General features: G+C 43.8%; 1 protein-coding gene across 1 annotated transcript; it reads left to right on the forward strand.

Moving 5' to 3' along the window:
* The first annotated feature begins 4,520 nt into the window (after positions 1 to 4,520).
* LOC104023942 (acyl-CoA (8-3)-desaturase) lies at positions 4,521 to 18,008 on the forward strand. The gene is made up of 12 exons (XM_075711954.1): positions 4,521 to 4,769; positions 9,159 to 9,269; positions 10,819 to 11,016; positions 11,416 to 11,517; positions 11,691 to 11,819; positions 13,304 to 13,364; positions 14,299 to 14,375; positions 15,216 to 15,313; positions 15,988 to 16,084; positions 16,802 to 16,881; positions 17,642 to 17,767; positions 17,957 to 18,008. The coding sequence occupies exons 1-12, from the start codon at positions 4,521 to 4,523 to the stop codon at positions 18,006 to 18,008; spliced, it is 1,380 nt and encodes a 459-aa protein (XP_075568069.1).
* The last annotated feature ends 9,942 nt before the right edge of the window (positions 18,009 to 27,950 follow it).

The following is a 27,950-nucleotide window of genomic DNA, read 5'->3' on the forward strand; positions in this document are numbered from 1 at the left end:
CTTGTGTTGTTGAAATTCATAGCGTCATCTATTACTGAAATTATTACTGCTGCCCACACAACTGTAATGATACAGGAACCCATTAAAAAGATTTTACTGAGTTACAGTACCAAAGGAAGCAGCCTGTGCAATCCATTGAATTGATTTTCTACCAGTCCAAAATAGCAAACAGAGGAAGGCACATTGAGTCTAATATGCTGCTTATCAGGCAAATCAATACCCTGTCTTCTTTCTTGCTATTCACCACAATACAAAATATTTTTTAGGGGCACATTGTTGCAAATATATTGGCAGTTGCCCCTTCTGCCAGGATAAAAGAACAAGCCTATGGCACAAAATAGCGTATTAGCAGATAGAGACACACTGAGTCTAAAGCATGGCAGGAATGCAAGCACTACACAGCCCCAATCTCCTTGGATTACTTACTAGGACATTTTCCAAATGTGGGAACTGGTTATGGAGTCATAGAATCATAGAAATATTTAGGTTGGAAAAGACCTTTAAGATCATCCAGTCCAACCATTAACCTAACATTACCAAGTCCACACTAAACCAATTAAGGGTAGACTAGACTAAACCATGTCCCAAAGTGCCACATCTACCCGTTTTTTGAACGCTTCCAGGGATGGGGACTCCACCACCTCTCTGGGCAGCCTCTTCCAATGCTTGACTGCCCTTTCCGTGAAGAAAATTTTCCTAATATCCAACATAAACCTCCCCTGGTGCAGCTTGAGCCCATTTCCTCTTGTCCTATCGCTAACTACTTGGGAGAAGAGACCAACACCCACCTCACTACAACCTCCTGTCAGGTAGTTGTAGAGAGCAATAAGGTCTCCCCTCAGCCTCCTCTTCTCCAGGCTAAACAACCCCAGTTCCCTCAGCCTCTCCTCATAAGGCCTGATGAGTCCATTGGTATTCAGATTGTACTTCATGTGGAAATATTAAACTCTAACTTTTCAGCATTTGTGCAGGCTAACAAAGGCTACAGTAATACTACCTCATATGCTGGCACACCTAAGACTTTCTGAAACAAACATGATCTTGCATTCTGTTTTCCAAATGTACATGGCACCCAGAATTGTATGTGGCCCCATCCTGTCAAGTTTCCTAAATCACGGAAGGAGGAGATAAGTAGTGATCCTTAAAACACAATAGGCTCCTACAATTGATTGATGATCCTACATCAATAGGGCCCATCAATTGGGGCTACAACTGGCTGGCAACAGGTCACCAGTGGTGTTCCTCAGGGCTCAATTCTAGGGCCAGTTCTGTTCGATATATTTATCAATGCTTTGGATGAAGGTGTTGAAAGCACCATTAGCAACCTTGCTGACGATACCAAACTGGGAGGTGCTGTTGACTCTCTCAAGGGCCAAGGAGCCTTGCAGAGGGATTTAGATAGATTGGAGCATTGGGCAATTATCAATGGCATGAAATTTAACTTGAATGCCTCCAGAGGAGGGCAACAAAGCTGGTGAAAGGGCTGGAAGGAATGTCCTGTGAGGAATGATAAAGGACTCTGGGGTTGCCTAATTTGGAGAAAAGGAGGCTGAGGGGTGACCTCATTGGTCTTGACAGCTTCCTGAGGAGGCGAAGTGGAGAGGGAGGTGCTGAGCTCTTCTCCCTGGTATCCAGTGATAGGACGCATGGGAACGGTTCAGAGCTGCATCAGGAGAGGTTTACACTGGACATTAGGAAACATTTCTTTACAGAGAGGCTGGTCAAACACTGGAACAGGGTTCCTAGAGATGTGTTCAATGCCCCAAACCTGTCAGTGTTTAAGAGGCATTTGGACAATACCCTTAACAACATGCTTTAACTTTTGGTCAGTCCTGAAGTAGTCAGGCAGTTGGACTAAATGATAGTTGTAGGTGCCTTCCAACTCAACTCAACTCAACTCATCTCAGCTCTTCTGTTCTGTTCTGTTCTATTCTATTCTATTCTCTCTTGCCACCAGGGGAGAGAAAGTTCCTGCTTGTACAAATACAAAGGTGCTTGACCTCCCCATGTCTTTGGCGTCATTCATCTAGCTAATGTTTCTCTGGTGTTCAAGGATCTGCCATGTCCATGGCATGCAGAAAGGGAACTAATAGAGTTCCTTTCAGAGTCAGCAAAGATATTAACCACTTATGAGGTACAACAACTCAGTCTGGAAAAATCAATGTTCTGATTTTAACCTGCATACAAGATCCGTTTAGACCTGCCCCAAATCTTTTTTTTTTTTTTTTTTTTTTTTCTTCCCATTTAGGCTTGATGACATACATATTAACACAACAGTTCCAGAAAGGACCATAATGCAGGTTTGGTCCACTTCACCATGATGCAAGGAAAGGAAGAATGGATTGCAGAGCATAAAAACATGGGATACATGAGAGAACAAGTAGATATCAGGTAGATGTCAAGTCATAATTTGATATTTATCTTTTTAGCAGCTGAGATCTTTTATTGTGAAAAGGCAGATTGCAAAACATCAAAGCAGAGAGCTGCAATACTGGCAATGCTTAAGTTTAGCTTAGTGGGGGGATTCCAGTGAAAAATTGAGTAGCTGGCAACTTGAGGTAATAGCTGTGGTTCAGATTCATGAACTGTTTCCAAATGTATTGTTCCATTGTAAACACTGGCTGATACAACAGCAATTATTATTATTATCAGCATTTCTATCAGAGTAACGTCTACAGGCTGATAACATAGTACAGTCATGAGTGCCATGCAACACATGTAACAGACAGTTCCTTATCTGCATGGGTTATTTCGCTCATTCTTCAGTAATTAAAGCTTCAGTTATCCAAAGGTTTGACATACATCCATGGAAGGACTTTACAGGCTGGCTACCATTTTAGGAGCATGAGGGCAGTTCTTAAAATCTGAAGCTCCAGCTAAGCTGTTGCCTATCTCCTCAAATCGCCAGGTTCTCAGTGCTGCGTAATACCTCTCACTAACGTTGCCAAACACCAGTTTCTGAATCATGCACAGAAGTTTTTCTGTTTCTTTTTTTTTCTTAACCTCACCTGTAGCAGTCTAAGGGCACACACATCTTTCACCAGTCAAGCAGCTGAGTGGCTGGGCGCTTAGTATACTAAAAACCTCGGGGAAAAAGTTCTCCCTGCCTGTCTTACTGATCCAGTGGTAGCTGCAGCTTTACATCAAAAATGACAGGAAAAGAAGGTGATTTTATGCTTTGTTCAGCAGCCTGTGATTCACTGAAAAGGTAAAGTATCAAGGGGATTTGAACTTACTTCTCTTGCGTATTGCTAGATTGCCCTGGCCATCTGAGTATCCTCAGAAAGGTGGAAAAAATGATGAAGAGGAAATCTCTCAGTGATGTTGTGGAAGCTATTTAATATTGTGCAGGATTTTAAGTTCAGAAAAAGCAGCTAAGGAGATATGAGCATAGGACAAAGAGGGCTGTGTTCTTCCTCCTTTTCTGTTGAATATTCAGTGCTGAATATTCAGTGTAGGAGGGAAGCTGAAAGGAACAAGTTCTGCTGTATTCCCAAAGGTGTGTACTGGTGCACTGGAGATGGCTTATCTCAAATGTTATAAAAAAACATTCTGTAAAAAACCAGATGTGAGGCTAAGGTATGGCAAAGCCCAGGAACGAGAAGGAAAAAATGCTGTCTGCCTGCCTACTGTGACAGGGGAGAAGCAAAGAAACAGATTGATGATAATGACTATTAAACTTCTTTTTAAGGCATCTTACTGCATTGGCTGCCATTGGGAGCTAGGCTGAGAAATCAACTTCAGTCTTTTCACACCTTCTTATAAAGGAAAAGCCATAAACACTGAAGCATCAAGTGCAGAGCTCTGAGAAAAGGATTGTTACTACGTGGAAGCCTCCTCCTCCCTGCTCTGTTCTTGCCGTGAGTGCTGGAGAACTGCAAACACAGAAATGTGGGGTTTCATCAGGTTCTAACTATAATACTGGATTCTCAAGAGATTGGCATGTTTTTTTTTTTTTTTTCCTTTTTAAATTGGGCATAAGAATGTGCATAACTTGTGTTTCTTCCACAGGGGTTCATGGACTGTAACATCCAAACTAAGCTGCAGGGTGATATTATTTTTCTGGCTAACAAGAGGTTAATCAGAGGTGTATTTTAAGTGACGTTTTCGCTGACTGTCAGAGCCCAGGAAGCCTGTCTGGGCAACAGAATGAGCCAGCTGAGAAAAAAAACTACTGGTGAGATACTCCTTCCCTGTAGTTACTGCTATGCTGTGCTGACTTGGGTTGCACTGCGGCTGCCAGAGGCAGAGCAGCAAAGAAGCAGGGGGGTTTTTTTGGGTGTGGGGAGCAAAACCCAGAGCAGCTGGAGCTTGTGTAGGAGCCCTGCCTGCAGCCCAGCACCACGGCTTTGCCTGCATCGCTCGCCTTTCCCAAAAGCTCTCTGCGGACCTCCCAGGGATGGGACAAGGAGGAGGGTGGGGGCCTGGGGCGGGCCGAGGCGTGTCCCACCCTTATATGCCATGGCGGGAGCGGGGTGCTGGGGCTGGCGAAGCAGGAGGGAGGAAGGAAGGGAAGGAGGATGACACCGTCGCAGGGTGCTGGGGAGGTGCGTGAAGAGCGGGATGGGGACGGGGACCAGGACCCCACGGCCGGCCGGGCGCTGCGGCGCTTCACCTGGGAGGAGATCGGGCAGCGCAGCGGCCAGGGGCCGGAGCCGCTGGAGCGCTGGCTGGTGATCGAGAGGAAGGTGTACGACATCAGCCACTTCTACCGGAGGCACCCGGGAGGGGCCCGTCTCATCGGCAGCCACGCCGGGCAGGACGCCACGGTGAGGGGCGGTGATGGCAGGGAAGAGCTTGCCACCGGCTCGCTTTGAGATATGGGGCGGAGGAGGCTGGTAGCGGCAAGCATGGCGCAGTGAGAGTTTGGGAAGTGGCTTCGATGGGAATTGGTGGGCCTTGGGGGTATGCAGCAGTGCCGGGGGTATACAGCAGTGCCGGGGGTATACAGCAGGGTCAGGGGTATACAGCAGGGTCAGGGGTACGTAGCGTTGCTGCTACATGCAAGCTTTCCGGCCTCATGCTATGGAAACTGGCAAATAAAGTGGCTTAGCCTGAGGGGAAACGAGACTGTAACTGTTTATCCAGCTAAAGGCTTTCAGATTACTCTTAACTGCTTGTCCTGGTTTAGCCCCAGCCCCAGCTCAGCACCACGCAGCCGCTCGCTCGCTGCCCCTACCCCGGTGGGATGGGGGAGAGAATCGGAGGAGGAAGAGTGAGAAACACTCCTGGGTTGGGATAAGAACAGTTTAATAATTGAAATAAAGTAAAATAGTAATGATAATAATAACAATGTAATAATGATAATAGTAATAATAATATACAAAGCAAGTGATGCCCAATGCAATTGCTCACCACCCGCCGACCGATGCCCAGCCCGTCCCCGAGCGGCGATCGCTGCTCCCTGGCCAACCCCCTCCAGTTTCTATACTGCCCATGACGCCATATGGTATGGAATGGCCCTTGGGGCAGTTTGGATCAACTATTCTGGCTGGGCCCCTCCCAGTTTCTTGTGCGCCTGGCAGAGCATGGGAAGCTGAAAAGTCTGTGACTGGCATAAGCAGTACTCAGCAACAACTAAAAACATCAGCGTGTTATCAACATTCTTCTCCTGCTAAATCCAAAACACAGCACTATGCCTGCTACTAGGAAGAAAATGAACTCTATCCCAGCCGAAACCAGGACACTGCTGATCTTGCTTTGGCAGCTCCTGTGAACTGCAGTGATTGCTTACAGCCAGGGCAAGGTGGGGAAGCTGCCACAAGTAGTGCATCAGCCCTGTGGCAACGACAGCAGCTGCTTCCAGAAACATACCTTTAGGAAAGGTATCCCTCCTAAATGCCACCCGGCATAGCTTGGGGGCAAAGCAAAGACAGCATGCTTTCCCAAGCAGTCATCCAGAAAAGTTTCTGTAGTTATTGCATATGGTCCTTCTGACCCTTGCGATGAACAAAATTGAAAGAATCAGCCAGTTAACAAGCGTCCAACTGCTGGCGAGTTAGTGTGTGGGCAAAAAGACTGCTGCTCGTCATGTTGCCTTGTCTGACTGCTATTTTAATGCTGTGGAAACCTGTGGTAAAACACACACCAAGACGTTCAGTGAATTCCTTGGAAGTTCTTGCCTTCTGGTATATGCAGGAAGGGTAGAAAATAGTGGCAAATCAACAACTATACAAAGATGTGACACATAGGATTGCTTCCTTGCTGTGTATATTGAAGAAAAAAAACCCAAGACAAATAGTTCCCTGATCTTCCATATATAAGGGATATTTGAGGCTTATTGAAATAAAAAGAATTTTCAGTCCACTAAGTTTAAATTTCAAATTCTGTATGAGCTACACTTTGTATTCTGTGTTTTCCATCATTCATTTGCTCTAGTTAGTACTGTCAGGTTTCTTTCATTTTAGGATGCTGGAATACCCCAGGCAATGGATGAACCTGGAAAACACAGCTGTTTAGTTTCTGGGATTTGAGCTGGTTCTTATAGGTTGATTCCATGTCCAAATCACTGAGCCTTGCAAGACTTCAGCCACTTTTGTGTGACACCAGCTCAATGGTCTTCACACAAAAGTGTGAGGCACATTAAATAAGCTGTGCACCATAATGGAAAAATGCCTGGTTATTTTCCCCTCTCTCTTTTTAAGCATATATGATAAAACTCCAGCTCAAGGGCTGTCAGGGAAATTAATAGGATGGGTTTTTACTTTGCTCTAGAGGTGCTGAAGAACACATGAATCTTCATCAACTCAGTGCTTTTGGATAGAATCATAGAATCATAGAATCGTTGAGGTTGGAAAAGACCTTTAAGATCATCCAGTCCAACCATTAACCTACACTACCAAGTCCACACTAAACAAATCAAGGGTAGACTAGACTAAACCATGTCCCAAAGTGCCACATCTACCCATTTTTTGAACACTTCCAGGGATGGTGGCTCCACCAAATAGCAACAGCATCACACTTTTGACAAGGCACAATATTCGGAATATGTACTTATTCCAAGGCAAATTGATACAAGTGGTACTGGCGTCACTTGCCCTGCTTGAACTCTGCACACTTACAAGCTGTGCATCTTGGCCTCAGCAAAACCTGTGGAAGGGAGTAAAAGGTGGAATATTTGCTATAGGTTTGTGTAATAGGGGACAGAGAAAGCCATCCTGGCGCTAGTCAGCCTCTAACAGAAGCAGGGTGAATTAGTGTGTGTGGACTTCTGTGCTCTCCAGTGTAGCCTGATTACGTGTGAACCTGAACTATCTGGTTTAGAGCAAACTTGGTTATATCCACACTGAGTTGCAGTGGGAATATATCCAGGACATTGTGGGTGAGGTAGGAAACTCCTCTGTTACTAAGAGCAGCTTAATGAGACAGTGTGAATTCAATAGGCTCTTTAGTTAGGAGGCAGAGACAAAAAGAAGTGAAAGAAGCATTTATTACGAAAATGCATAGGACTTTAGTGAGGTCTGTGCATTTTGGAATAGGTCAATCACTTAATCTTTTGGATGTATAGCATGAAAAATTAAAAAATCATCTTAGTTTGACTGGAAGATTGTACCAAAAGCATATAGCCTTGAAAGATGATAACAGGACAGGATGAAAAACATGAAAGGCTCTCAGTAAGAAGAGAAACCCAAGGAATGGAAAAATGAGTATAATTAATGCCACAATATTAGTAAGTGTGACACTGCACAAACCTGTGAAGAGTCCTTCCATTGCTGCTTTTTGTTGTGGTGTTTTCTCACAAAGTATAGAAAAGCAGAGTTAAGGAATGAGGTGACTTAGAAAACAGGAGCAACAATCTTGAGACTGGAATTTTTGGCTGCATTTGGCAAAATTGGGTTGAATTTTGGAGACTGTAAAAACATCCGGTGTTGCATCATGAAATAACCAGGTACTTGCAGCAGACTGTTTTGCAGAGAAGCTGCCTGCTGATTTTTGGATTCATCAGTGATAGTAATTATGTGCACGGTATTTAAACCCACTGTATGTTACATATATGCCTCAGGGTTAGTCACGCAGCTGCCCAGACCTATGTCATTTTGGGGTAGAGGACAGAAATTCTGTAGCGGTTTGCTCAAAGAGATTAGCTAAACAACTTCATTTCGTCACACAACCGTTCTTAATAAACATTTGCCCAGAGTAACTCTGGGCTGGAATGCAGTAAAGCACTGATTCTGGTCTGTTTAGGATGACTAAATTGAATCGGATGAAAGACGGTGCAAAAGCAGGCATGCCAGCAGATCAAGTTGAAGGCATAGATGTACAAAAGCGATTTTCCATGGTTGGAGAATCTTCAGGGGAAGTTCCTTTCCTACAGGCTGAATTCACAGCTCAGCTCAGTCTCAGCAGTGCTTCAGGGCTCCAGCTGCCCCCTTCATGCTCTGCCAATGCAGTTGTCTCCTCCTCTGGTTTTCGGCATCCTGTCCTTTCTGTCCCCAGCCCTACCTAGAGGCTATCACACCATTGCTTTTTCATGCTCAGATCTTTAAGACATATCAGTAACACCAGGCCTGTGCTTAAGAATTGTGTCCTTGCATTCATGTCCTTCTGCATACTTCCAAGTGCTACAGACAAAGAGAAAGTTCTCTGGTATCACTTGGTCCTTGATGAAATGCTTCCTGTCTTAGTTAATTTGGGAGTGGAGTTCTCTACCCAGTGAATAAGAGGAATGACATTTTTCTTTTAAGAGGTCAGATTTAAAGGGCAATTTTCTCTTTTGACAAACTGCACAACAAAGATGATTCTGGTCTGCTGATAAAAAAGGTCTTTTGGGCACCTGGATGTCCAGGAAGGTGGAAAAGTCACTAATACTGGGGTTGAGAAGAGGGGGAAGAAGAAAGGCAAGGAACCTAGACTCTGCTTTAGGTGTACAATGGAGATTCATTCAATTTTGTAGGATGGAGCTTGCATACCTGTAGTTATTGCAGTAGTAGAAGTCAGACCTCTTCTGTTTGCCAGCTGAAATAAGATCTCATTTAAGAGCATAGGACAAACGTGAGAAGAAAAAGGTCAACAAAAGCTTGAGGAGATAGAAAGGTAAAGCAGCCATCTTTGCCATTGTGGTTCCTCCACAGTGAATGTCTTACTGTGCGCAGCAGAGCAAGGTTAGTACTGTAGTATTTGTTCTTCTTACCTCTTCCTTTACCCTTGTGCATTTGCAGGATGCCTTTGCAGCATTCCATGTTGACAAGGTGCTGGTGAGCAAGTACTTGAAGCCACTGCAGATTGGAGAGCTGGCACCAGATCAACCCAGTATTGAGCCCACTAAAAATGTAAGTCTATCCTCATAAATCAGATCAAAGATAGATTAAAGAGAAATATTCTGAGATTAGACCTTGTTCTTCTGTATCAGCATAGCTCCTGGAACAATGGGATCCAGGTTCTTCATAATTTTTTGTGCTACTACTTAGAAATAGTATAGGAATATTAGTCTAAATCCACATTATGTGGTTGAGAATGAGTTTCCTGAAGATGAATTTTTCCTATCACAGCAACTACACAAATAGGAGAGCCTTGTTTTGCTCTCAGGAATATTACAGCTATCACCTTTTCTTCTTTCCCCTGCTTTGAGAAAGAGGGAGAGACTGCAGGTAGAGTGTTTTAGCCTTGAATTAAGTTTCACAGGCTGTATTGGCATTGCCCTTTTGGACAGCCTTCTTGCATCAGTCTCAAGGTCGAATGGCATGATCATTCACAGAAGCACTGTTGATGGCACTGTGAGAGTAACCAATCTGCTATGCCAAAGACAACCTCATGAGAGAGGCACAGACAACAGAACAGGAATAGTCTTGGAGTACAAATACTCCCTGGGCTGTATGGTCCTCATTGCTTCCCACTGTCCAAGACTATCTGTTCTCCCCATTCCTTCTAGCCTGCCATGACTTTTCCTTTGCATAGTTCCACACTGCATGCTGAAGAGGGGCAAGATGATACATGTTCCCATGTATCTCAGACATTAGAAACACAATTCAGAGCAGTCTGGCTGTCCCAGAATGGCATGGCCATGCTTCCTACTTAGGTAGGAACCTCATGAACCCTCTTACCCATCTGTGGCCGTGCCTTGCCTATTTCTCGATTCCACAGCTGGCCTGCACCAGTGCCTGCATGTGCCTTGCTCCATGCAAACTCCATTCCCACAAAATGATTGGGAAAGTAGGCTGGCAAGCTCCTTTGTGGGTTGGGTTGTGTGGAGACAGGAATCAGGCTTGGGAGGCATCTGCGGAGCTGGCAAAGCCAAAGCTAGGTTGGTCTAACACCTGCGCTGTGTTCATTTCTTTTTGCATCCTCCTTCCTCAGTGCCTGCCAGCCTGAGGACAGCTGGGCTGTAGGTGCTGTTTTCATAAAGGCATTTAACCCTCCTCTGTTAATCTTGGGAAGGGTAAAGTGGAAACGTACATTGATCTACTGGAACTCGCAGACAAGGAATAATTTCATCCCAAAGGCCTACCACAAGATGGCATGCTACGTTCATGCACACACAGTACACCTTCCACTAGACACAACTTCCGTCTGAGCCCTATGCTACCTGCCAAGAAGATGATGGAAGAAGCACCAAAGATATAGTCTTAGGGGTTGGGGGTACAGACATTGTGCTCTGTGACGGCCGCTGCTTGCTCCTCTGCTCTATGTGCTTTATCAGGCAAAGACACAGAGAAGCTGTAGGAGAGCGATGATAAGGTTTACTAGTGTGCAAACCCAGCTCTTGCCCATTTGGCCAGATCCTTTGCTCTTTCTTTCCTGCATTAAAGTGGTCCTAGGCTTTTGAGGCTGCAGTGCTACACTCTAGAAACAGAGAACATGTAACACTGGTGCTTCCCACAGAAAATGCTGGTGCAAGACTTCCGTGAATTGCGTGCTACTGTTGAGAAAATGGGACTTCTGGAGCCAAATCAACTCTTCTTCTTCCTGCACCTCACTCATATCCTCCTGCTGGATACTGCTGCTTGGCTCATTCTCTTCTACTTTGGGACATCCTTAATGCCCCTTATTGTCTCTCTGGTGGTGCTGACCATTTCCCAGGTAAGCAACTAAGTCCACAGCACGTGCACATGGACTTGCATCAACTTTCATACACATAATACTATTGCAGTTTTGTAGTCCTCCGTTTCCTTACCTGGCATAGTTCTCCTTTGTTATAAGACGACAACGACTATATGGCATGTGTTTACAGATGATGTAAAGAAGAAATTCTGCATGTGGGGAGCTCCCACTAAACCTAGTCTGGGATTCTTTCAGCAAAATATATTCTGGGGCAAGCCTTAAGAGTATCAGGATTTCATAGTTCCTTTCCAATTGTGACTTTGGAGCAGTGTCTGAGAAATAAATCTTGATATTTCAGAGCAAAGGAAGGGTGTGGCACTGTCCTGGTGTTGATTCCTGTTCTTCTTCCCTCCCAGTGTTTTCTTTTTCCTCTTCCAGGTCCAAGCTTCATGGTTACAACATGATTTAGGACATCTTTCAGTATTCAGGAAGACCAAGTGGAACCACTTGCTGCATAAGTTTGTGATGTGCCATTTGATTGTAAGTACCTGACCCTGGAAAACTTTTTAGATTTGATGGCTTTCCTGTAAAAGTGTGTGTTCTGAAGGCTCTGTGGAAGATAGCGTGTTCAGCACTGGGTAAAGGAGGGGAATTGGAGAGAATCTGGCTCTGAAAACATTGTACTTTTCATACTTGGTTCTTCACCGAAACAGGGGGCATCGGCCAAATGGTGGACTCTTCTGCACTCCCGGCACCACGCCAAACCCAACTGCTTCCAGAAAGATCCTGATATTGATATGCACCCTTTCTTGTTTACTTTGGGGAAGAAATTGTCTGTGGAGGTCAGTGTGTGTGTGTGTGTGTGTGTGTGTGTGTATGTGAGTGTGTGCATACTCATGCACCAGGAACAGGGAAGAACACCTTAGTCAACAAAAAGCATGCTGTACCATAAAGATCTAAAACTAAGATGTGATGACGGTTTCTGAAAAAAGATTGCTTTCATCTGTGTCTACTTTCTTCAGCCTCTGTAAGCAGGTCACAGTTCACATTAAGTTCCTTCAAAAATTTCTTGAACAGCTGACAAGTAGTTCTAAATAAATTAGACGTGATGTACTTGCATCATATCTAGGGTGGAAAATCCATCAGCAAAAAGATCATTAATGGTTATAGCAACTTAATGACCTAGTAGAACAACTTATTTATTATCTAACAATTAATTATTGTTAGATAACGTGTAAACATTAATATAAAGCATGTCTGCAGTTGGTCTGGGATTATTACATTAATATTAATGTCTGAGGCTCAGAGATACAGGTGGCTTTGGCATGTCTATGCCTTCTCGGAGAAGGCCGAGTCCTTGCTGTGAAAGGCAGCCAAGGGCTGTTCCCGTAGCTCGGTAGGACTGGTTGTTGGCAGGTCCCTCTTGCGGGCAGAAGTCATTTGACCACATAGGATGTTCTCAGCTTGTACTGCTAGGCCACTTCCAGGAGCGACAACCTAAGACAATGCTGAATCCCATTTGCTGTACAACTTCATCAGTTCTTGAGACCCTGTCAGAGTAGCTACAGCTGTGAAATATTTTTCTCCTTGGAAGACCTTTGCCATTATCAAACTGTCATTTAAGTGTACAGAATCAGAGAAGAAAGGCGGGGCGGGGGGAAGAAGAGAGAAAACACATATGACTATTTTTTGACTGATAATAGAACTTAGCCTTGAAATATCTCAAATTTCACCAAATGAATTATGAATGTGGTAAGAACACAAACCCAAGGAAATTCACCAGTTAAAATTCACCTCTATCCACCCTCAAATTTATTTTTCTCATAACTTACTGATCACACCATCTTTTAATGGATGAAATGTTCTGGTATGGTTTTTACTACATCATTCTGTTCCAACCCAGACAATGGTGGTATCTGTGATAGCAGTTTCCTTCCTACCATATACCAACGTAGGCTTTTCTCATGGGCTGTTACCTCTGTTTTGGCTTGTCATAAGTATATCCAGAACTACTTTTCAGCAATCACTTATTTAATTCATTTTCCTCTACTGGAGAAAAATCTCATGCTTGCTTAACAGTTTATCTCTGAAGGACTTTACAAAGCTGTAAGGCATTAAGGCCTTACATTAATGGAATGAGGATTTACAGAAAAGGCGTATTATGTATGTAAACTAATAGGACAGCTGCACAAGAGGGAGACAGTAGGAATGAGGGTTGTGGGAAGTGTGCAAGAAGAGTGCCTCTGGGGAAGAAAGAAAAACAGCAAGTTACCTGTGCAGATTGCTTAGTTTCCACTCAGTATATTTTTGCTGTTTCTTTTCACAGCTTGGGATCAAAAAGAAAAAATACATGCCATACAATCACCAACACAAATACTTCTTCATCAGTGAGTATCTCTGTTCTCCTGCAATACCATGAGGGGCACTACTGGGGCTTGTAGATTTTACTTTTGACCTGTAGGACTTAAGCAGAACTAAGGTGCATGCATCAAAGAACACAGTAATCAGTTTGCATCTAATTTTTGGAGGAGTTGAAGATCTGACCAGATAAAACAACTGAATGGGGAGCCAGATAAGCTTTGGGGCTGTGGAAGCCACTTCTCGAAATACTACTCTGTGGCTGTTCCTCAGTTAGAAGCCTAAAATGAAATCTTGGGTTTGTAAGCTCCATCAGATTAATGGACAGACCTAGAAATGTTTAGAGGCACTAATCATAGAAACATAGAATAGTTTGGGGTGGAAGGGACCTCCAAAGGTCATCCAGTCCAACCCCCCTGCAGTGAGCAGGGACATCTTCAACTAGAGCAGGTTGCTCAGAGCTCTGCATAGCATCCTAACCAGTATCAGTCGGTCGCTTTCTTGCAAAGTGGTTACTGTGGTACTCAAAAGGATTATTAAGTTTCTGGGGTCTTGTCCTCCTTATTTTTCAGGATTCTCCACACCCCTTTTTGGTTTCACTCTTTTCTAAAAGAAGCCATGGTCATAGCTCTCCATGAGGAAACCGAAGGCAGTATTACCTGTGTTGACAGGTGACATAAGCAGTAGCAGGCTGTTGTGCTGAAGAGCATGAACTGTCCTCAAGCAAGCTTCAGAGAGCTTCTTGCCTTACCTTTGTTTTACCTCTTGAGGTCAGCAGGCTCCCAGATTGCTTACCGTTTGTCTGCATTGATGCATACTGGTATCATCCAGAAAATTCTGCAGCCTAAAACTTCTCAGAATATTCTCCATATTGAGTAGCTGTTCAGGGATCCTTTACTTCCAGTTTGATTATCTGTCACTCAGTCCGTGACATTACCAGTGATAATGAATTCTCCCTTACAGCTCTCCCTCCGCTCCTGTTTCCCACCTACTTCCAATGCCACACGTTTTATATTGCATACACAAAAAGGTATTGGGCGGTAAGTATTGCTACTTGTGCAACCAAGAAGGGGTCAGTTGTGGGCCTTCAACCTTTCTTCTGAACATGGAGGCAGCTTCTGTCCAGAGCTCAGTCCCTGCTGTGTGACACTGCATGCCGTTCAGTTAAGCCTAATTTGGCAGTCTGTTTGGTGCAGTGTTTTCAGTGGCTCTGCATACTTTCTGCTAAAGCCATTACGTTCCCCAGGCTGATGATCAAGGCCTGAAAACAAGCAACAGGCTGTTTGGCTTGTACTGCTTTGCCTCATTTGCAGAACCATGAAGCGTACTGTCTCCTTTGGTTTGGGAAGCAAATTGGAAGGTCTGTAGTGGTCAGGAATGGGAGGACATGGATTTATAGGAACTGTTGTCCTTGATTTGTTAGCAGTATGCATATACTTGGCATTACTTCCTATGCCAGGCAGCCAGAATTTATGGTTCATTCTTCCTTCTCTTGTGTGTGTTATGTACACAGGAGGACAGAGCAACTTCCAGCCAAAAATGAGATCCTTGGTCTAGCACTTAGTTCACTGAGAAGTCCTGAGCGATGCTTTGGTACAAGTCTTCAACTCATGTTTCTGAATGCATAGCCATTTGCTAATATCTTATTCTACTTATTAGGTGTGAATGCTCAGACTCATCTCTATTACAGCAAGCCATGAAAAGAAAGTGTTAATAGCTTATGTTAACTTGGATTGCTCCAGATGATTCAATTTAGCAAAAAACCTACAGAAGCTGAATGTAGATTGTTCTCTTGTACATATAACATGAAGCTTAGAAAAAGATTTAAGCAAATGTGATTTATAATGATTTTCTTTTCTTGTTGTCTTTGGTTTTGGTAGGACTTGGCCTGGATGCTGACCTTCTATATCAGATTCTTCTTTACTTATGGATCATTATTAGAAATAAAGAGTCTCCTGGCGTACTATTTTATATTCAGGTGACATCTCTTTAGAAGGTTCTTCAGCCTTCCTCTACATATTCTTTCCATCTGTGCCTGCCTGCCTTTCTCTGCCTTTGTTTATCGTTCCATGTTCTCCCTGGCCATCTCATTTTTTGCTTAGTTTTTTAATTCCATACAGTTAAACTAAGACTCTTCTGCTTAATTGCTAGTTCAAGTTTTATGTTGCCTCATCGGTTCTGGCAGGAAAGAGACTTCACTGAGTGCTGACCAAATTGAGAAATACCTACCTGACATAAAATTCAGTGCTTTGGGTGTTGGGTCTGCTACTGGTTAGACAAAGAGAACATTTAACAGAAACAGCTTAGCCTGGGCTTGCAAATGCCCAGGCATTATCCAGCAGCATTGGCTTGAATGGACGATACACTCTCCACTTGGATCATTTTCCTGATTCTAATCAGTTTGGTCCTTGGCTACAGATAAAATAAGATGAATAACAGGCTACATCAGTTTCATAACAAAGCATATTAAATAATCATGAGTTTCATAAGGAAGTATGAAACTTCCAGGTTTTGGAAGTTCTTCCAGGTGCTGGATTAGCAAGGCTGGTGTTCAGCCATGTGTTTGTAAGACTGGCTATGCTGTTATTTCAATGGCCTGTCCTTGACTTGCTTACCTGTTACTGAATTCTGGCCTCTTGTCTGATTGCACAGGATGCTGGAGAGCTGCTGGTTTGTCTGGGTTTCACAGATGAACCATATCCCTATGGATATTTACTATGACAACAATTTGGACTGGGTGTCTACTCAGGTAAAATATTTTCCATTCTTAAGAATTGTGGCCATACAGGTACAAATTCCAACCATAAAACAAGGAAGTCCTCTATGGCATTAAGGGTGAAAACCTGTTGGTAACTGGGAAGTGAAGGTTAATAGGATAACGGGATTCAGTTACATTAACAGCAAAGAAGGACAGCAACGGTACGTTCATGGGCAATCTAAAATCAAAGCTAGGTCCCAGCTCTATTTCCTAAACATACCCACCTCCCTACTTATTGCATCATTATGTCTTGGACCTTTTCCGCTTATGCGGAGATGGAAGTTTATGTCCTGCTCTTGCTGAGCAATTTTGCGCCAGTAGAATGCCAGTGTGGTGTCCCCTCTTTGCAGAGAGACTTATTGGAGTCCAGCAGTAAAGCCTGACCATCACAGAAGTACCCTGCCATCTCTGCTTTTTCTGCAGACATAGGTTTGAGAAGACCCAGGAGGAACTTTTGACTGTTCACATGCATTCACAGGAGCACAGAGCCAACTCCTAGTTTTACCATGGTCCATGTTAGCCAGTCTACGTACCTCTGCTGGTCCACAAAGCTGAAGGAGGATTATGATCCCTGGCTTGAGGTAGCTCAGCTTAGGCTAAAAGAAAACAATAGAACAGAGTAGCACAGCATACTGTGCTCTTTAGACAAATCAGAAAGGCTGCGGTCACCAATCTGTACTGACTTTGCTTTCCTGTCCCCTCCTCTAGCTCCAGGCAACATGCAATGTTGAGCAGTCCCTGTTCAATGACTGGTTTACTGGGCATCTGAACTTCCAGATTGAACACCAGTGAGTACACACCCTGAGAGAGAATTTTCTTCCCTTTTTTTTTTTAATTATTTTTTTCTTTTTTTTTCTTTTTTTTTTTCCCTTTCCTTGTTCTTCCTTGCTCTGAATTCTACAAATAGGTGTGGGCCATCAATGAGTTTGTCTTTAAAAAGACTGAAAACCCTAAAGACAGTCATAATGTAATTCAAAACCTTCACTGGACCCACAGGAAGGTGCGAATGACTAGCAAAAATTGAACATGGGCAGGATCTGTGAAACCACACAGACAGCAACAGGGTCTATCCAAAGTAGTAGCTCGTAAGCATTAGTGAAAATGTACATGCTCAGGCACCCTGTTTATAGTCTGACAGAGTAGTTCAAGCCTACTTATACTGACTGCTTACACTATTGCCCTAGAGACTGACATATGCAACTGGAGGATGGGCTCATCTCCTTTTCTGTGCTATGCAGATGGTTACTTCTGGAGAATGGGGAGGGGGGAAGTAGATTCTTCCAGTTTATAGCATCACTTAATCTGGAAAAATGTTGCTTCAGAGATGCTAGAGAGAACTGTGGAAAATAACGGAGGGGAAAAGCAGGAAAGTCTTACAAGTTACTTGTGCTAAAAGCACACCGAGGGGAAAGAAGAGCCAGGAGCAGCTAAAGACCCTGCTCAGTGTGAGCTGTGTGATTCCTGGGAAGTAATAATGAATATGAATCTGTGAAGGGCAATATTTCTCATCGGGCACTGGAAGAGAATTTGTCTGTCTCCTGTTCACAGCCTATTCCCCACAATGCCAAGACACAACTACTGGAAGGTGGCTCCTCTGGTGAAGTCCTTGTGTGCCAAACATGGCATTGAGTACCAATGTAAGCCGTTGCTCACGGCTTTTGCAGACATTGTGCAGTAAGTAACAACACACTGGCAAAACATTGCAGAAGGATGTAGGAGAGACTGGAAGCCTAAGAACAAGAGTTGGCTTGTTCTTCTCTTGCAAATCAACACACAGATACACTCATTTCCCTTGTCCCCACCAACAGCCCCCTAAGCAACACTGCATAATGTGGCCTCTTGTGCTCTCTCTCTTTCTCGCAGCTCTCTGAAGAATTCAGGAGAGCTCTGGCTCGATGCCTACCTACACAAATAAGAAGACAAAGCTTGATGGTGCCATTCACAGCCTGCCACGTCTTTGCATTCCCAGCAAGCTGAGGAGCAGGGACCACAAGGGACACTATAGCAGAAGAAAATGGATAAGAACTGAAGGATATGATTCCAATAGATATGAAGTTAGCTGAATTTTACTTCTGGTCTTTCCTGGTGTTTTGGTTCAGATAGGGCAAGCAGGAGATGACTGGTTAGAACAGGAGAAACTCTTTGCTAGCTGTGTCTGAGTAAATATGGCCAAGAGCATTTCTGAGCCTGAGTATGTGTTCAAGTCAGATTATGGACTGGTGCAGCTGCGCACACTTAACTTCATGTCAGAGTCCTCTGACCAGGTTTTTTTTAGGTAGTCCTCATATGGAGGGTTTAATGCTTAATACAACATTTGCTTATTTGAAGTCATTTGAAATTGTACAGGATTTTGAATTAACATGGTGTTCCAGCAATGTGCTTAAATCATAATAAATTAAATAAACCACATATCACACTTAGAGTATAGCAATCGCAACATGCAGTTGAATAACAACATAAATGTGTTTCCCATTACTGCTCTCTAGGGTATCCTCATTGTCACAATGCCAGGTATCCCCAGTTGTCAGGAAGAAATACATGGATTGAAACCAGCCCAAGCCCACTGCTCTCTTCAAAGTTGCTTTATTAATTTTGTGGAGTTTTGTACTTTGTGTTGGGCCAAGCCATGTGTACGCTCCTGGTGCTGGTCTGGCTGAGTTGTTTATAACCATGAGGTCTCCACTGTCAAGACTGTGCCCCAAAGTGCTCTTAAACACTTCATACCTGTACTCCATGCCACATCCTTCGTCTTCACTTCTCAAAGCTGCTACTGTTATACCAGATCTGTATTTCATTATGTTAACAGACAGCTATAGCTCATTCTACACCAAGTAACTGCTTGGTACTGCTATCTATATAAGACTATGATCTCACTATAGAAAGATAAACCAAAAGCAAAATAAATTAGCCATAGACTTTTGGTCAAATGGAAAAGTTGCTGTTGCAGCTAAACCAAATAAAACAAAGTTGCAGACAGGCCAGTATAAGATGAGACTGAGCAAGCCTGACAAGCCTCAGTTCTGAGGCTTTGCAAACTCAATATGGAGTTGAGGCATTATTTGGCTTCACATAGTTCATATAAATCGTAAACCCATTATAATCACTAAATTGCTGTTATAATCGGTAGAACCAAGTCCAGAATTTCTGCAGTTGGAGAATGTGCAATGAACTTCACGATGGGGAACAGATCTATTCTGTCATCACCTTCCGAGTCTGCGACTGAGCTAGACTCACCTGGAGCTTGAGGCTTGCAGGCGCTGCTGAGCAAGACTTTTCTGGCAGGCTGCTTCTCAGCTCCTCAGGCTTGCCTCAGAGGCTGTGGTGTTCGCACTGCACCTTGACCAGATGCTAGTGGCAGGTGAAGTCACAGCAGGTAAGGGCACTTGCTTAGAGAATGACAGGGCTCTGCCAAAAAGTGTAGAATAATAAGCTAATGCCTAATATAGCTCCATGAATAAAAAAATGCTATTTATTAGTGTCATAGGTTCATAGTATAAAAGCAGATCTAATATGTACACAAGCTACGTCACTTTAAGAATAAGTGTACCCCTAAAACTAGTTTTGTCCTGTTGTGAGTCTGCATTTCTTTGTCAGGAACAAACAGATATACAAGTGGTTGTTACACTGAGCTCAGATAGCCTTTTTGTCTAAAACAAAGGCACCCACTCACTGGCTGGGGGGGTCAATCACTCCATCCCTGGAGCCTCCATGGCACAGTAGCCTCTGCTTAGCTGCTCTTCAGAGCATTCCTTGTGTGTGTGTGTTCCTGTGATCTGTCACATTTCACAAATCTCATCCAAGCTCTTTAATTAGTAACATAGCAAATTTTCTTTTGGCCTTCTTTTGGAAGGATTTTTTGAGGAATTCTACGGAAGGGGCATTAGTAAGTAGTAGAAACAGTGAAAGTCGGCTGCTACTAGTAGTAGAAAATATTCTGATTAGTCTTCTCTAGCCCATAGTTATATTGATAGTTATTATCCATAAAGCTAAAAATAATAGCATTATTATCCACCAGTATACATGAGTAATAAACCTAGAAGTAACACAACCGAGTTCCTGGAACTGAGCACTCTCAATCAAATGTGGATTGTTGTTTGTATTTTCTAGTAAGAAATAATCCTGGTTTCTTTATTTAAGGATTGCACTGGGGGCAGAAAGAGTGCTCATACTCTCTTGCCCTGGTTTCAGCTGGGATAGAGTTAATTTTCTTCCAAGCAGCAGGCATAGTGCTGTGTTCTGGATTTAGTAGGAGAAGAATGTTGATAACACGCTGATGTTTTAGTTGTTGCTAAGTAGTGCTTACACTAATCAAGGACTTTTCAGCTTCCCATGCTCTGCCAGGTGCACAAGAAACTGGGAGGGGGGCACAGCCAGGATAGTTGATCCAAACTGCCCCAGGGGCCATTCCATACCATATGGCGTCATGCTCAGTATAGAAACTGGGGGGGTTGGCCGGGGAGCAGCGATCGCCGCTCGGGAACTGGCTGGGCATCGGTCGGCGGGTGGTGAGAAATTGCATTGTGCATCACTTGCTTTGTATATTATTATTATCATTATTATATTGTTGTTATTATCATTACTATTTTACTTTATTTCAATTATTAAACTGTTCTTATCTCACCCCAGCAGTGTTTCTCACTCTTCCTCCTCCGATTCTCTCCCCCATCCCACCGGGGTAGGGGAGTGAGCGAGTGGCTGCGTGGTGCTGAGCTGCTGGCTGGGGCTAAACCACGACATCTCTTCTCTTTAATAAGGAGGCAGCACCAGAACAGCCGTTGTATCTAGTACGCAGCCATACTGTATTTCCCTCTTGATAGAGAAGCTGTGATTACTGGGACTAAGCGTGCCAATACACTTCTGGTATGTATTTTAACCTGTACAAAAGAAACTTATTGTATGCGTTTCAAGTTGCTTATCCTAGGGTGTGGGCAGGGTGTATGTATTTGTATGTGTGCCTCTGGATCAATACCATCTTCAGTTACACGTCTGAAAAGCCAGCTGAGAGTTTCTTGTAGTGACTAAGCATTAGAAACATGCACTGTAAATCACAAAAATGGCTGTGGCTTGAGAAATCTGTAAATGAGCCTACTTCAGTCTTTTTTCCTTCCCTAACCCTTGGCCTAAGGTGAGCCTTGACCAGTAGGGCAGGGAAAAGACCTATCTGGGGAGAAAGATTTTGCAATCTACCCTGTCCTTTGGCAGCTCACAGAGGGCTCCAGGGTCTCGAGGAGGCACTCACAGGACCCTGGAAGACACCAAAAGGGAAAAATAGATCCGTGGTAAACTGAAAACTGCACGGAGGGCTCTGGGTCTGCTCTCTGCTGCTTTATGCATGTCCTCAGGGGCAGGCGGCCAGTGCTGGTCAGGCAGGGCCAGCAGAGCTTCTCCCCCGGGCAGAGCCATACCAAAGTAGAGGATGCTCTTCTCTATTACCAGCTCTTTGGGTCTCCAGGGAAAGGTGGGGCAGGGTGCAGGTTCAGGCTGTCTGGTGAATTTCTGCTAATGCTTCCACAGTGTTGACTGTCTTACAAAGAAAACAAAATATATAGCTTCGCAGTTGAGCTCTTTTAGTTGTGCGATGGCGGAGAAGAGTGGGAATTAGAGAGGACTCGGGGTGGCAGCTGGACAGCTGGGCTTGCTGGGATGGGTCTGGAGTCTCTCCCTTCCATGAGTCTGGAGCAGGCGCAGGAGTGGAGGGAGCTGGAGGGGAGCAGGGCACAAACGATGGAGAAGGACCAGAGGCTGAGCAGAGATTTCTTATTACTCCTGTTCATGCTCAGGCCCTCAGCGTCTCCTAGGTGTCTGTGCATGGAGGGGAACCTGAGGGAGATGCCTCCACAGATTCCTTCATCCCTGAAATCCTGTGCAGGACAGAGCCCCACACGCTGATCTGGCATGACCAAGCAGGGATGCTGATGTCTGTGCTCTCTCCTGGGGCTGGCCTCTGCTCCACCCTAGCAGTGGCATTGCTGAGGGATGGGAAGGATGCAGCTGGGGCTGGGGAGAATCAGCTGCTTCAGCTCCCTGCACAGCTGAAGCTGTTGTCTTGCTCCCAGCAGCAGAAGTCTGGGGGCTCCTAGCAGGCAGCAGCACATTTCAGAAAAACAACTCAAAAAGACCAACTAGAAACAATGCAGGCAGAAATGTTGTCTCTCTGGGCAGATCCCCATAGCCAGAGCTGCTAGGTCAAGAGATGGGGAAGAGAGGCAGTTCCCTGCCTGCTCAGGGGCAGTGCTGGTTGGGATGGAGTTCATTTTCTTTGTAAAAACTCGTACGGTGCTGTGTTTTAGACTGATGATGAAAACAGCATTGATAACACACAGCAATAGCTATTGCTGAACAGTGCCTCCATGGGGACACCACCTTCTCTATTTCTCACTCTGCCCCCCCTGAAAAATAGGCTAGGGGGTTGAGTGTACATTACGGTTGAGGTTAGCAGTAGAGATCGGCATGCTGAGGTGCCCACGTTCACCAAAGTCACTCGGAGGCAGCTAGTGCACTTCAGAGGTCTCTCTTCAAGCCCTGCACAGCACAGAGATGTACGCAGACACCCATCCTGCCCACCAGGTAGCTCTGGGTGATGCCTGAACACACTGAAAGGCACCTGCAAAGCCACAGTGCACATCAGAGGGCCCTTGTAGACCACTGAATAGGGTTAGGTTTAGGGTAGGGTTTAGATTTCAGGTTGGGATTATCATTAGAATAAGCGTTAACATTAGGCTAGGTATTTGGGATTAGGGTGGGGGAATCACAGTTTGGCTCAGAATGAGCATTTGACTACGGGTTAGGGGTAGGATTCATGTTATTGTTGAGGTTTGCATGAGGCATTGGCACTGCGAGGTGCCTGCACTCACCAAAGGCACTCGGAGGCACCTGGAGCACACCTGAAGGCACTCTTCAACCACCCTGCACAGCACAGAAACGTACATGGATGCCTGTCCTGCCCATTAGATGGCTCTGGATTACACCTGATCGCACCAAAAGGCACTTGCAAAGCCATGGTGCACATCAGAGGGCCAGCGTAGGGCAGGGTTTCAGAGTTAGAGTGAGACATTGGGTTAGCCAAATCCCAGGTCCGAAACAGATACCCGCTGACGAGAGCTCCCACAGAAGTGGCCAGGAAGGGATAAAACATCAGCTCACCCAAAAAGCTTTTGAAGCAGATCCAACAGCAGCTACTCTGCTGAGGCTTTCATGCTTCCCAGTGTGATAGAGGAGACACCCGCACTGTGATGGAGGAGGAAGGATGAGCACACTCAGTGTCAGCTATGGAACTAATTCTTTTTTTTTTTTATTGCTCATAGGTGCATGAATTAAGAGTTACGGCTTGTAAATTATGAAATCTTATGACCTGAGTGGCGAATAAGTGAGTTCACGTGACAGGCCAGTCTAGGCAACAGGGGATTGAGCCCCTGTTTATTGTGGGGTTTTGTCACATTTCTTAGTAAGCTCATGAAATAAAGTTTAAATCACAGAGTACATTTGTCCTGTAACTTTGAGAGATCCAAACGGACTGCAACAGGCACTAACCCTAACCCGAAACCTAATAGGCCCAAGCCCTAATCCTAATGGCCCTAACCCTCAGCCTAACCCTAACAGGCCCTGACGCTAATGCTAACCTAACCCTAACTCTAGTGGCCCTAATGATCAAAGTAACTCAAACCCTAACAGGCCCTAATCATAATACTAACCCTAAACCTAACCCTTACCTTAACAGCCCTAATCCTAACACTAATAGGCCCTAACCCTTAGCCTTACCTTATCTCTAATGTCCCTAACCATAACCATAACACTAACAGGCTGTAACACTGAGCATAACTCTAACCCTAATGACCCTAACCTTAACCCCAACCCTACCACTTACAGGCACTAACCCGAACCCTAACGGCCCTAACCCAAAGAGTCCCTAACGCTAACCCTAAGCCTAACCCTAACACTAATAGGCCCTTACCCTAAACCTAACCCTAACCTTAACCCTAATGGCTCTAACACTAAACCTAACCCTAGTCCATTCAAACAAATAGATTGGAAGATTTTTTTGACCAAATGAAATAAAATGCATTTTTTACTTCCTACGCCTTGACACATGGAGGGGGAGTTTTATTACAATTTTTGGAGCTCATTCATGCTGTGTAGTTACAGAAAGTCACATCATGTTTCTAAGCATCCTAGGAAGTTTTGGGGAGCAGTAAGCTTCCTTGCTTCCCGGTGAGGCTTACAGCTCTGGAAATGAACCTGAGAGTTTGGATTACAAATAAAATCAGGTGAGGAAGGTGGGAGGAGAAAGCAGGGAAAAGGGTAGAGTTGAGTAGTTGCTTAGCCAAGTTTGGCTTGCAGGAATGACAGCCACGTGAACTCGTTGTGAGGCAGAGCTGCTCTTGCTCCAGACTACAGCCTGGCTACTTTTTAAATCAGCATCACACAAGGTGCAGTGCCAGCCATTTGGACTCGAGCACTGGCCGTACACTATAGGGGAAGAGCAGTACAGCATCCAGACTCAAGGTTTTAAGTGAGCCCCAGACTTCTGTGTGTCAAAGCTTATTAAGATCAAGATTGTTAAGTCAGTTTTGAGAGTTCAAGAGTAAACTGAATTATGTGAGTGGACTCAGATTTTGGCTCTGCCAGGCAGAAGATGAGTCAGAGAAAGAGGCTGATCTAGGTACTTTGCATCACCCTTGGGAGGAGGCAATATCTCTCCGTTAATTAGTAAGAGAGCGTGTTCTTTGTCTGAAGCGAGCACCATCGTGAGTACATACTCAGACCCTGAAAGAAAAGACTAACTTTTGGAAAGGGGACTTTGGGAACAAAAAAAATTTATTTGAGTATCAGCAGCTAAGACCACTTTCTTACAATAAAAAAAGTGACGAGGTTAATAAAGAGATCTTGCACGGTTACAAGATATAAGAAAGCCTCTGATTAGATAATGAATGGACTTTGTATTGCTTGTGCAATGATTATCTGAATTATACATGCCATACTCAGCACTAACTTTTACTTAAAAACCTTTAACCCGGTACAGTCAGCCAGAACATGTAAAAGATTTGTTATTAAACCATTTTCTGCCCTGGAAAATGTACAGTTATGTTTAGAGGTTAACAGCACAAAGTATGATGCCCAAACCGTGGAAGTAAAAGAAGCAAATCCTGAAAACTCTGTGGGAGAAGTAAGGAGCGAAGCAGTACTGAGGATGCCATCCATTATTCACAAACACATTTCCACTATTTGAAAAAGCCTTTTAAAATTACTTTAAGTAGGTCTTTTAAAATAATTTCTTTGGGTAGATAAGAGGCCTGATTTTGAAGAGCAGCATTTGATTTTTGGACCTCTGACATCATTGGGCTCCTAGTGCAAATTTGCAGTCAGGACACCTATAAGTCAAAATGCAATTAAAAAAAAAAAAAAAAGAGCTGCAAATGTTTTCATTAGTCGATGACCCAACAGTGTGCAAATGAGGAAAGGTGTGCAGGAAGGTTGAGCAAGATTGAGATGAAGGGCTGTGGATAAATGTGGAATAAAGCCTAAGCAATATGGCTCAACGCCAGAGCAAACAGGAGGAGTTGCCAAATTTTCCCCAGGTATCTTCAACCGATCTTATCAGTTTGGTAGGTAGCATAGGTTTAGATGAAAGGCTGCCTGTATTACCTCAGAAAAATATTTAATAGCTTGGTGAGATTTTACACAGAAGATATCACTGTGAGGGCCAAAGAAGGAAACATATACAAATTAGTTACACAACCCAACAGAAAAGCATAAAAAAAATTACTCTTACTTAAAGAAGTTATGGTACATGAAAACAGAGTGGAAGTAAAATTAGCATCACCACTACAGTATCTTCTCTAAATGTGAAGAACGATGGAAATAATACAAAATACTGACTTATTCTAAAATACAGCCTTTATTCCTGCAACTGTGAAATGCAAATTCTATTCCTTTCCAATGGTCATATCTTGAAATCGCAAGTCCAGGACAGACAGTTTCCACTGGAAATAATATTGAAAATTTGAAATTAAGTATTTTTTCTGAGAAATTCTCTCTGAAAAAAGATATGTTTTAAGCAATATCAGTGTGCATGACAAATTCCATTTCATATATGGCACCTCATATTAATAGCTAGATATTAAGTAAATGAAATAAGCACATTCAATGTCTTCTGTGTTATAAAGCAGAATGGTAAATAATAAAAACAACTTCATCTTTAAAGAAAAAGCTGTATCTGTTAAAAGGTTGACAGATCTTAGCCAAACTTTCTATAGTATAATTACAGTTTCTTTCATGGAAGGGTTGAAACTATTCCTCATCCTGCAGTCTTCACAAACTTGTACATATACACCTATCAGATCCATAACTTCCCTAAAAAAAAGCTTGTAACTTACTTGGTTTAAATCTAAAGGAAGAGCAGCATTTAGGGAAAGTAATGCGTGTCAAAAGCATCTTGGACTCTGCACATATGCAATAAGTCAAGCAGGGAAAATGAGCAGAGATTTCTTCATTCTCGCTTTTCCAACTTCCCTCCACAAAGTCAAGAGCATTGTCAAGACCCTGCAGACAATATGAGAGCAATGATTAGGCAGAGCTACATGGTTTCATCTCCTTAGTATGTGCTAATTTTGATTTTTTCCCCTCATCTCAAGCTACACAAAAAGGAACACCAGAATAAACCCAGTTAACTAAGGCGATTAACAGGAAGATTAGAGGAAAATATTCAAGCGAGGCAAAATATGGTAGATTTCTGTTAAAGATTACACCTTTAGGCAGAGCAAGTATTGCGTAATTTAAGGTAGCACTGGTTTGGCCAGCTTGCTGCTTCAGCAGAGCCAGCTGGGAACAGGTCGTGCAGACCTCTGCTCAAGCAGGGGGCAGCAGCCCAGCATTGGGGCAGTCGTTTGCTAAAGCCGTCAACAAAAGATGGTGTTTGATCAAACAGGCAATTTACTCCGCATATTTTCCTTTGATCTATTATATCAAGAGAATGTGAATGTGAAGAAACAACATGTTTAATGGAGTTGTTTTCCAGAAGTGAGGAGGAACCGAAAAGAAGGCTGGACGTGATCTGTGGGGGTGAAAGAACTGCAGGGGACTGAACAAAGCAAGCTGAGAGATTGGTGTTTGGGTTTAGGTCTCCCGGTGGTCTCCATCTCCTAGACACCCTCACCCTTTCACAGTCTTACATACCAACAGCCCGAGTATGCAAAATGAAACACCAGCATCCACAAGAACTCAGTTGCCCACTTCTTCACGCATTTTCAGTGGCAATCCCAGCAGCATCTGTGAGTGAAAACCAGACTTAAAGCTGAAAACTCACCCATTTACCACCCCTAGCACAGAGGCAGGGAAGGCTGCCTTAAGGCATTTTACATTTTCATTCTGTTTGGGGAGTGTTGCAACTGCAACTTAGTCTGTAAACAGTATCTCCCATCATCCTTATTCCTCAATAATTCTTACAACATATATGCACAAGGTCAGGGAAAGATTCCTAGACTTAAGTGTAGAAAATAGGAAAGAGATGATTCCTCCCCAGCTATTTGTTTGTAGAAGAGTCTATCCACTTGTGTGTCAATGCTGTTGCTGTCAATACGGAATCAACAATCACTGTGAGACAAGGATTTATTGCACTGGGGGGGGGGGGAATCAATAAAAAAATAACAAAGTTCCCAATACTGGTCAAAGTTTTAAAATGGTGAAATCTGAGAGTAATGAGCAAAGAATAAACACTGAAGTTAACAGACACAGCAAATCTATATAAAACATTTTTGTAATTTATCACATGCTATGAAACAGGAAATGAAGTTCTCTTCTGACTTGCTCCATTCTAGCTTTGCAGTATTTGAATCGAATCATTGGATCCAACTTTGATTAC

This window comes from Pelecanus crispus, chromosome 6 (assembly GCF_030463565.1).
Source record: "Pelecanus crispus isolate bPelCri1 chromosome 6, bPelCri1.pri, whole genome shotgun sequence".
Taxonomy (NCBI): Eukaryota; Metazoa; Chordata; class Aves; order Pelecaniformes; family Pelecanidae; genus Pelecanus; species Pelecanus crispus.

Excerpts from the sequence above, each read along its gene's own strand:
- LOC104023942 (XM_075711954.1), top strand. The coding sequence starts at position 4,521 with ATGACACCGTCGCAGGGTGCTGGGGAGGTGCGTGAAGAGCGGGATGGG. Across the intron at positions 4,770-9,158 it reads ACGCCGGGCAGGACGCCACG|GATGCCTTTGCAGCATTCCA; the intron begins GTGAGGGGCGGT and ends GTGCATTTGCAG. Across the intron at positions 13,365-14,298 it reads ACACAAATACTTCTTCATCA|CTCTCCCTCCGCTCCTGTTT; the intron begins GTGAGTATCTCT and ends TCTCCCTTACAG.